Source organism: Physella acuta, unplaced genomic scaffold (genome assembly GCF_028476545.2).
Source record: "Physella acuta isolate Inbredline_101_S28 unplaced genomic scaffold, ASM2847654v3 ptg000223l, whole genome shotgun sequence".
NCBI lineage: Eukaryota > Metazoa > Mollusca > Gastropoda > Physidae > Physella > Physella acuta.
Window position 1 is genome coordinate 541,920 of NW_026731742.1, and position 11,314 is coordinate 553,233.

Sequence of the window (11,314 nt, forward strand, 5' to 3'; positions counted from 1 at the left end):
CTAGGTCACGTGCCTGTGTTCATTCACTGATCAGCCAATCAGATTGTTGCCCCGTGCCCAAAGTTTATCGTATGGGAGAAATAAAAGGCGCAAACAGTGGCAGGTCCAGTCTCTTCTGCTGGTCATCTTGTCGTCTGGGTAGGTACTTGGAATTTTTAAACAAACTATTTAGGCCTACACATCTGAAAAAAAAAGTCGTTAAGGACGTGTTTTGTTGGTTTATTATTAAAGTGCTGTGAGGTTTTCTTGGATGATCTACGGCTTATGTTTTCATGGACCAACATCTTAATGTCTAACACTTCCATGGACACACCTCAATGTCCAATTTAATCCTGTAAAAATCTGGTGGATGAGAAAAAAACAATGGGCCACATGTTCTTGGTGGCCCATACTCCAGCAGGACAGAGAACTCTAGAGAGCTGTAGTTGGTGGCCCAATCCATACTCCAGAAGAGAGCTGTAGTTGGTGGCCAATACTCCAGTAGTTGGTGGCCAATTCTTCTGTAGTTGGTGGCCCATACTCCAGTAGTTGGTGGCCAATACTCTAACAAGAGTGACGGGCGGTAGAAGCTAAAACATCGTGAAACAGGATCAGCTAGAACTAGCGACATCGTGAAACAGGATCAGCTAGAACTAGCGACATCGTGAAACAGGATCAGCTAGAACTAGCAACATCGTGAAACAGGATCAGCTAGAACTAGCAACATCGTGAAACAGGATCAGCTAGAACTAGCGACATCGTGAAACAGGTTCAGCTAGAACTAGCGACATTGGACAATACAAGTGTATTAGTCACAAATTGTTGGGGTTATAATTGAAGATTTCCGTTGATTTCCAACTTGAATAAAGTGCGTCAGTTTAAAAAAAAATAAATTACAATTTTTAAATTAAAAGATCTTTTATGGTGATTGCATAGCTAGGTAACATGAGAACTTCTTTTCTAGGAGAAAATGAATTCGTGTCTGCTGCTGTCATTGGTGACCATTGTCATGGTGCACGGCGCCCCCAGTCAGGTCAACATGGCTATACCAGCAGACGACAAGTACCGTTTGTCTTTCAGTCCTTACGTCGACTCGTTCCTGCACTTTGCACAACAGTTTGGTAAGTCATGTAGCCTTTAATCTGTAAGTCATGTAGCCTTTAAGCTTTAAGTCATGTAGCTTTAAATATGTTACTTTAAGTAATGTAGCCTTTAAATATGTTATTTATACAGTTTAAACAATGACCAAATAAAGATTAAACAATGACAAAAACTAAAATGTCTGTGTAGGTAAGACCTACAGATCTAGAGCAGAACGTGAAATTCGTTTCAAAATTTTTCTGGACAACGTGAGGCAGATTGAAAATCACAACCGGAAATATCAAACCGGAGAAGTTACCTACTTTCTGGGGATCAACCAATTTGCTGACCTGGTACGTATGTGTTTCGTGATTTCATAAGTGGTGTCCCATTGAAGTTGTTTTAAATAGGTCATGTTTAAATTTAAAATCAGTTGAAGTTGTTTTAAATAGGTCATGTTTAAATTTAAAATCAGTTGAAGTTGTTTTAAATAGGTCATGTTTAAATTTAAAATCAGTTGAAGTTGTTTTAAATAGGTCATGTTTAAATTTAAAATCAGTTGAAGTTGTTATGTTGCTGGACCTCGATGTCTTAAAAAAATAAAACCTGATTTCTGCAGACGTTTGAGGAGTACCAGCGTGTGAACCGACTGGGAGACTTTGCCCCACGGTTGGGGCAGGAGAGACTGTCGTGGTGTGTAGAATACAAGGCCAGCAACTCGTCCCCCGACTCCATGGACTGGCACGCCCGGGGGGCAGTCGGCTACGTCAAAGAGCAGGGCGGGTGTGGGGGTTGCTGGACCTTCAGCACGGTAACGTTTGCTTCATCTTCACACATAAGTGACTTCTTGATTCCTTTAGATCTCAGTCATAGAGTTGACTGAATCATAGAGTTGACTGAATCATAGAGTTGACTGAATCATAGAGTTGACTGAATCATAGAGTTGACTGAATCATAGAGTTGACTGAATCATAGAGTTGACTGAATCATAGAGTTGACTGAATCATAGAGTTGACTGAATCATAGAGTTGACTGAATCATAGAGTTGACTGAATCATAGAGTTGACTGAATCATAGAGTTGACTGAATCATAGAGTTGACTGAATCATATGAGTTGACTGAATCATAGAGTTGACTGAATCATAGAGTTGACTGAATCATAGAGTTGACCGAACGATTCTAATATTGACACCCGTTTAACCTTGTATCCAGATTCTAATATTGACACCCGTTTAACCTTGTATCCAGATTCTAATATTGACACCCGTTTAACCTTGTATCCAGATTCTAATATTGACACCCGTTTAACCATGTATCCAGATTCTAATATTGACACCCGTTTAACCTAGTATCCAGATTCTAATATTGACACCCGTTTAACCTTGTATCCAGACGGGGTCAACTGAAGGTCAGTACTACCTAAAGACGAGGAAGATGGCCGACTTTAGCGAGCAGCAGATATTGGACTGCTGCATGGATGTTGACTGTGACGGCTGTGATGGCGGCTACATGAAGGCCGCCTATAAATATATCAACCAATCAGGAGGCTTGGAACTGGAGAAGGACTACCCTTATAAAGCAATGGTAACCATGGGTTTAAGGGGGGGGGGGGGGAGAGGGAGGGAGGATGTATGTGTTTGAGAGGGGGGCTGAGGGTCAGTAGGATTTTTGTGGGGGGTCTGTAGGCTATGTGCAGGTGGGGGTCAGTGGGCTATGTGCAGGTGGGGGTCAGTGGGTTATGTGCAGGTGGGGGTCAGTGGGTTATGTGCAGGTGGGGGTCAGGTTATGTGCAGGTGGGGGTCAGGCTATGTGCAGGTGGGGGTCAGTGGGTTATGTGCAGGTGGGGTCAGTAGGCTATGTGCAGGTGGGGGTCAGGCTATGTGCAGGTGGGGGTCAGGCTATGTGCAGGTGGGGGTCAGGCTATGTGCAGGTGGGGGTCAGTGGGTTATGTGCAGGTGGGGTCAGTAGGCTATGTGCAGGTGGGGGTCAGGCTATGTGCAGGTGGGGGTCAGACTATGTGCAGGTGGGGGTCAGTGGGTTATGTGCAGGTGGGGGTCAGTGGGCTATGTGCAGGTGGGGGTCAGGCTATGTGCAGGTGGGGGTCAGGCTATGTGCAGGTGGGGGTCAGTGGGTTATGTGCAGGTGGGGGTCAGTGGGCTATGTGCAGGTGGGGGTCAGGCTATGTGCAGGTGGGGGTCAGGCTATGTGCAGGTGGGGGTCAGTGGGTTATGTGCAGGTGGGGGTCAGTGGGCTATGTGCAGGTGGGGGTCAGGCTATGTGCAGGTGGGGGTCAGGCTATGTGCAGGTGGGGGTCAGTGGGTTATGTGCAGGTGGGGTCAGTAGGCTATGTGCAGGTGGGGTCAGTGGGCTGTGTGCAGGTGGGGGTCAGTGGGCTATGTGCAGGTGGGGGTCAGTGGGCTATGTGCAGGTGGGGGTCAGGCTATGTGCAGGTGGGGGTCAGTGGGTTATGTGCAGGTGGGGGTCAGTGGGCTATGTGCAGGTGGGGGTCAGGCTATGTGCAGGTGGGGGTCAGTGGGTTATGTGCAGGTGGGGTCAGTAGGCTATGTGCAGGTGGGGTCAGTGGGCTGTGTGCAGGTGGGGGTCAGGCTATGTGCAGGTGGGGGTCAGTGGGTTATGTGCAGGTGGGGGTCAGTGGGCTGTGGGCTATGTGCAGGTGGGGGTCAGGCTATGTGCAGGTGGGGGTCAGTGGGTTATGTGCAGGTGGGGGTCAGTGGGCTATGTGCAGGTGGGGGTCAGGCTATGTGCAGGTGGGGGTCAGTGGGTTATGTGCTGGTGGGGGTCAGTGGGCTATGTGCAGGTGGGGGTCAGGCTATGTGCAGGTGGGGGTCAGTGGGTTATGTGCAGGTGGGGTCAGTAGGCTATGTGCAGGTGGGGTCAGTGGGCTGTGTGCAGGTGGGGGTCAGGCTATGTGCAGGTGGGGGTCAGTGGGCTATGTGCAGGTGGGGGTCAGTGGGTTATGTGCAGGTGGGGGTCAGTGGGTTATGTGCAGGTGGGGGTCAGTGGGTTATGTGCAGGTGGGGGTCAGGCTATGTGCAGGTGGGGGTCAGTGGGTTATGTGCAGGTGGGGGTCAGTGGGCTGTGGGCTATGTGCAGGTGGGGGTCAGGCTATGTGCAGGTGGGGGTCAGTGGGTTATGTGCAGGTGGGGGTCAGTGGGCTATGTGCAGGTGGGGGTCAGGCTATGTGCAGGTGGGGGTCAGGCTATGTGCAGGTGGGGGTCAGTGGGTTATGTGCTGGTGGGGGTCAGTGGGCTATGTGCAGGTGGGGGTCAGGCTATGTGCAGGTGGGGGTCAGTGGGTTATGTGCAGGTGGGGTCAGTAGGCTATGTGCAGGTGGGGTCAGTGGGCTGTGTGCAGGTGGGGGTCAGGCTATGTGCAGGTGGGGGTCAGTGGGCTATGTGCAGGTGGGGGTCAGTGGGTTATGTGCAGGTGGGGGTCAGTGGGTTATGTGCAGGTGGGGGTCAGTGGGTTATGTGCAGGTGGGGGTCAGTGGGTTATGTGCAGGTGGGGGTCAGTGGGTTATGTGCAGGTGGGGGTCAGTGGGCTATGTGCAGGTGGGGGTCAGTGGGCTATGTGCAGGTGGGGGTCTGTAGGCTGTGTGGGGGTGGGGGTCAGTAGGCTATGTGGGGGTGGGGGTCAGTAGGCTGTGTGCAGGTGGGGGTCAGTAGACTATGTGCAGGTGGGGTCAGTGGGCTATGTGCTGGTGGGGGTCAGGCTATGTGCAGGTGGGGTCAGTGGGCTATGTGGGGGTGGGGTCAGTGGGCTATGTGGGGGTGGGGGTCAGTGGGCTATGTGCAGGTGGGGGTCAGTGGGCTATGTGCAGGTGGGGGTGGGGTCAGTGGGCTATGTGCAGGTGGGGGTCAGTAGGCTATGTGCAGGTGGGGGTCAGTGGGCTATGTGCAGGTGGGGGTCAGTGGGCTATGTGCAGGTGGTGGTCAGTGGGCTATGTGCAGGTGGGGGTCAGTAGGCTATGTGGGGGTGGGGGTCAGTGGGCTATGTGCAGGTGGGGGTCAGTGGGCTATGTGCAGGTGGGGTCAGTAGGCTGTGTGGGGGTGGGGGTCAGTAGGCTATGTGGGGGTGGGTTGTTGCCTGTCAGTGTGCTGTTAGGACAGCTACTTTAAACATGCCCAGCCACATGGCCCACTGCAGCAGTAGTATGTGGCCACATGGCCCTACGGTGCAGCAGTAGAATCCCCTGGCCACTTGGCCCACTGCAGCAGTAGTATGTGGCCACATGGCCCTACGGTGCAGCAGTAGAATCCCCTGGCCACTTGGCCCACTGCAGCAGTAGTATGTGGCCACATGGCCCTACGGTGCAGCAGTAGAATCCCCTGGCCACTTGGCCCACTGCAGCAGTAGTATGTGGCCACTTGGCCCTACACTGCAGCAGTAGTATGTGGCCACTTGGCCCACTGCAGCAGTAGAGTCATGTGGCTACAAAATAATTATTTGTATATATGTCCTACCCACCCCCACCCCCACCTTCCCGAATGTCCCAGAATATATTTGGCAGTCTAATTGGGACCAGACCATTTAACAACAGCTTTTTTCTATGATGTGTTGCTGTGATGTGTGATGTGGTGATGTGATGTGGTGATGTGATGTGGTGATGTGATGTGTTGCTGTGATGTGTGATGTGATGTGTTGCTGTGATGTGTGATGTGATGTGTTGCTGTGATGTGTGATGTGATGTGTTGCTGTGATGTGTTGCTGTGATGTGTGATGTGATGTGTTGCTGTGATGTGTGATGTGTTGCTGTGATGTGTGATGTGTTGTTGTGATGTGTGATGTGATGTGTTGCTGTGATGTGTGGTGTGATGTGATGTGTGATGTGTTGTTGTGATGTGATGTGTGATGTGTTGTTGTGATGTGTGATGTGTGATGTGTTGTTGTGATGTGTTGATGTGATGTGTTGCTGTGATGTGTGATGTGATGTGTTGCTGTGATGTGTGATGTGTGGTGTGATGTGATGTGTGATGTGTTGTTGTGATGTGTTGCTATAATGTGTTGCTGTGATGTGTGATGTGATGTGTGATGTGATGTGTTGCTGTGATGTGTGATGTGATGTGTGATGTGTTGCTGTGATATGTGATGTGTGTTGTGATGTGTTGCTGTGATGTGTCTGACATCAACTTACCCTGGGGATTTTTCTACAGAAAGATGTCTGCCACTCGGACAATTCCAAGGTCAAGGTCAAGATAACTGGCTGTGGCTACATCAGGGAGGGTCAAGAGAGTGACCTGAAGGACGCAGTGGCCAACATTGGACCCATCTCTGTGGGGGTGGATGCTGACCATCAGACCTTCTCCACCTACCAGGGGGGTGGGTAGTCTCAATTATGGGGTGGGGTGGGTAGTCTGTATCTGTGGGGTGGATGTGTGGGGTGGGGTGGATGGGTGGGGTGGGGTGGATGTGTGGGGTGGGGTGGATGTGTGCAGTAGGGTGGATGTGTGCAGTAGGGTGGATGTGTGGGGTGGGGTGGATGTGTGGGGTGGGGTGGATGGGTGGGGTGGGGTGGATGTGTGGGGTGGGGTGGGGTGGATGGGTGGGGTGGGGTGGGGTGGATGTGTGGGGTGGGGTGGGGTGGATGTGTGGGGTGGGGTGGATGTGTGGGGTGGGGTGGATGTGTGCAGTAGGGTGGATGTGTGGGGTGGGGTGGATGTGTGGGGTGGGGTGGGGTGGATGTGTGGGGTGGGGTGGGGTGGATGTGTGGGGTGGGGTGGATGTGTGGGGTGGGGTGGGTAGTCTGTATCTATGGGGTGGATGTTGGGTGGATGAATGAAATACTGTAATGCATTGAGTTCTGAGTGAGCACTTATATTTTGTTGCAGGTGTGTATGAAAATGAGAACTGTAAAAAAACTTTTCTTAAGATGAATCACGCCATGTTGGTGACCGGCTATGGCAAGACTCAGGCCGGAGTTGAATACTGGCTTATCAAAAACAGGTAGGTTTCACATGGAGGATGTAACCTCATCATCACATATATCACTATCATCTCTCCACCACTGACCTCACCATCACTTATCTCACCATCACTTATCTCACCATCACTTATCTCACCATCACTTATCTCACCATCACTTATCTCACCATCACTTATCTCACCATCACTTACCTCACCATCACTTATCTCACCATCACTATCTCACCCTCACTTACCTCACCATGACTTATCTCACCATCACATACCTCACTATCACTTACTTCATCATCACTTACCTCACCATCACTTACCTCACCATCACTTATCTTACCTTGACTTATCTCACCATGATGTATCTCACCAGCTGGGGCACTACATGGGGTGAGGAGGGCTACATGCGACTAAAGAGAAACGCAAACAACGAATGTGGTATAGCAACCCTCGCCAGCTTCCCTCGGATTGAGTTGCCATAAACAACAGGACATTCTAGGACGTCACGGGACATTCTAGGACTGGATAGGACATTTTGGGACGACTATTGTATCGTGTAGCAAATGTTTGTTCATACAACCGTTTGTTGGAGAGTTAGGACGGATGTTTGAACAATGCCTGACTTTGAAGACGCTGAAAATGCCTGACTTTGAAGACGCTGAAAATGCCTGACTTTGAAGACGCTGAAAATAGCCGACAAATGAAAACTGAATAAAACTAGCAACTTTAATGTCCATGTTACAGCAGCATAACTTGAGTAAATATCTGGATGGTCTGACAGAATTGTAAATAAATATTTATTAAATATCTGGATGGTCTGACAGAATTGTAAATAAATATTTATTAAATATCTGGATGGTCTGACAGAATTGTAAATAAATATTTATTATATATCTGGATGGTCTGACAGAATTGTAAATAAATATTTATTAAATATCTGGATGGTCTGACAGAATTGTAAATAAATATTTATTAAATATCTGGATGGTCTGACAGAATTGTAAATAAATATTTATTAAATATCTGGATGGTCTGACAGAATTGTAAATAAATATTTATTAAATATCTGGATGGTCTGACAGAATTGTAAATAAATATTTATTAAATATCTGGATGGTCTGACAGAATTGTAAATAAATATTTATTAAATATCTGGATGGTCTGACAGAATTGTAAATAAATATTTATTAAATATCTGGATGGTCTGACAGAATTGTAAATAAATATTTATTATATATCTGGATGGTCTGACAGAATTGTAAATAAATATTTATTAAATATCTGGATGGTCTGACAGAATTGTAAATAAATATTTATTAAATATCTGGATGGTCTGACAGAATTGTAAATAAATATTTATTAAATATCTGGATGGTCTGACAGAATTGTAAATAAATATTTATTATATATCTGGATGGTCTGACAGAATTGTAAATAAATATTTATTAAATATCTGGATGGTCTGACAGAATTGTAAATAAATATTTATTAAATATCTGGATGGTCTGACAGAATTGTAAATAAATATTTATTAAATATCTGGATGGTCTGACAGAATTGTAAATAAATATTTATTAAATATCTGGATGGTCTGACAGAATTGTAAATAAATATTTATTAAATATCTGGATGGTCTGACAGAATTGTAAATAAATATTTATTAAATATCTGGATGGTCTGACAGAATTGTAAATAAATATTTATTAAATATCTGGATGGTCTGACAGAATTGTAAATAAATATTTATTAAATATCTGGATGGTCTGACAGAATTGTAAATAAATATTTATTATATATCTGGATGGTCTGACAGAATTGTAAATAAATATTTATTATATATCTGGATGGTCTGACAGAATTGTAAATAAATATTTATTAAATATCTGGATGGTCTGACAGAATTGTAAATAAATATTTATTAAATATCTGGATGGTCTGACAGAATTGTAAATAAATATTTATTAAATATCTGGATGGTCTGACAGAATTGTAAATAAATATTTATTAAATATCTGGATGGTCTGACAGAATTGTAAATAAATATTTATTAAATATCTGGATGGTCTGACAGAATTGTAAATAAATATTTATTAAATATCTGGATGGTCTGACAGAATTGTAAATAAATATTTATTAAATATCTGGATGGTCTGACAGAATTGTAAATAAATATTTATTAAATATCTGGATGGTCTGACAGAATTGTAAATAAATATTTATTAAATATCTGGATGGTCTGACAGAATTGTAAATAAATATTTATTAAATATCTGGATGGTCTGACAGAATTGTAAATAAATATTTATTAAATATCTGGATGGTCTGACAGAATTGTAAATAAATATTTATTAAATATCTGGATGGTCTGACAGAATTGTAAATAAATATTTATTAAATATCTGGATGGTCTGACAGAATTGTAAATAAATATTTATTATAAAATAATGTCTTTTTAATTTGACTCCTAGTGGACGGTTTGTTTGATGTAAAACAACAGCCGGATGGAATGCAAAATGTTACATTAATTTTTGTTCTCTATGTGGTGGGGGGGGGGGGGGTGTTTGTCCTTTTTGTTCTGTGTGTGGGGGGGGGGGGTGCGTCCTTGGTGCCAGATGAGCTTTTTAGGATCTTCGTTTTCTTTCGTTTGGAGAAAAAACAAGTTAATAAAAAGTCTAGTGACAATTTAAGCGCAATTTCCTTATGTTATCCATAACAATTTTTAATTTTTTGTGACCAAACGAAAGGATATGTTTTTGCGCTAAAAAAAAAACTATATTAACCTATATCAACGGAACTAGTTTTATTTTAACGAGTAGGCCTACACGATGCTCAGTTTAAACAAGTTAATAAAAAGTATAGTGACAATTTAAGCGCAATTTCCTTATGTTATCCATAACAATTTTAAATCGAGATAAATCATATATTCAGCAATTAAATAATGCAACACAAGTAGTTTTAATAATTCAAAACAAAATTTAAAAAATATTTATTAACGAGATTGAAAAAAATATGCGGACGTGTAGGGGGTATTTAGTTGTCGCGCTCTCTATATTGCTATATAGTACTGTAGTGTATTATGTATAATGTAATTTTAAAACAAAATAGAATTTTTTAAAATTATTTAATAGGGTACAAAAATAACGTTTGAATTAATAAGTAAAAAATAAAGACAACTATATTAACCTATATCAACGGAAATAGTTTTATTTTCCCACATTTTCTTTAACTTGCTTTCGCGTCTTTCCAATCAAATCTTGCGATCGAAATTTCGGGCACTTCCCAGTTAGCTAGCGCGCTGAAATTTTCAGGGAAGCTTTGTTTCCGATGACAATAGAATATTCAATTGTTATTATTACTAAATTGATCCATGGAAACATTTTATTGATCATTTTAGACCGCTATATAATTGTACAAAAAACGTGGGGGAAAAGGGACATAACCCAGTAATTGTAATTTGATGAAAACAAGGTTCGGTACTCTCCCTCTTTTTGCTTACTGAGTAGTTGTCACGCGGTGTTTGTGTACAAACAACCAGAACGTAACAACTGGTGGTCAGTATGGGGGAGACGATATGGTCGAGTGGTTGGGCACACGATTGCTAACCCACTCGACACGTGTTCAAGGCACGTGTTTTTTACGAGTTGTCTTCGTTTACCCAAAAAAAAAAGTGAATGCGAAAAGATAAAATCGATAGCAAGATTTTAAAGCAAACAAACAAAGACTAAAAAGTAGAAAATAATTATCATTAAAAAAGTTTTTAAAAACCCACGTTTTCTGATTGAACTAAAAAGTAGAAAATAAATGCTATACATCACAATAATGCAAGCGATCACTCTACTATAAGCGATGAAAAACGTGGGGCGCCGTGATTTTCTTACAGTTTCTAATACTGTTGACTCTCTACAAGCTCCCTAATAAAAGTCAATAGTATTATCTAATCAATAGTAATATAACTTTTACATCTTATATTAACAATGACCGATAAAAACTTTTACTTCGGCGCCCCACGTTTTTCATCGCTTATAGTAGAGTGATCGCTTGCATTATTGTGATGTATAGCATTTATTTTCTACTTTTTAGTTCAATCAGAAAACGTGTTTTTTTTAAACTTTTTTAATGATAATTATTAACGAGTAGGCCTACACGAAGCTCAGTTTAAACAAGTAGACGTTACCTCTCACTAGCGACTGCCTCAGCCGGTGTGCTTGGTTTGGAACTTCACCGCTTCGCTTCTTCTAGTGGTGAGACGCGAAGGGATGAGGGTGGTAGAAATATTTGTATATTCTTAGTAATCTTAGCCAATACAAATTAGAAGAAATTA

General features: G+C 43.7%; 1 protein-coding gene across 3 annotated transcripts; it reads left to right on the top strand.

Moving 5' to 3' along the window:
• Positions 1-62: 62 nt before the first annotated feature.
• LOC131937828 (procathepsin L) lies at positions 63-7,785 on the top strand. Of its 3 annotated transcripts, none has more exons than XM_059295504.1 (8): positions 63-138; positions 944-1,100; positions 1,270-1,412; positions 1,679-1,870; positions 2,452-2,643; positions 6,234-6,399; positions 6,909-7,023; positions 7,367-7,785. In XM_059295504.1, exons 2-8 carry the CDS (start codon positions 950-952, stop codon positions 7,473-7,475), a joined length of 1,068 nt encoding a protein of 355 aa, XP_059151487.1. In that variant the 5' UTR covers positions 63-138; positions 944-949; the 3' UTR covers positions 7,476-7,785. The 3 variants fall into 3 exon arrangements, with proteins under 3 accessions (XP_059151487.1, XP_059151488.1, XP_059151486.1); XM_059295505.1 differs by having other exon boundaries at positions 130-142; XM_059295503.1 differs by lacking the exon at positions 63-138 and having other exon boundaries at positions 938-1,100.
• The last annotated feature ends 3,529 nt before the right edge of the window (positions 7,786-11,314 follow it).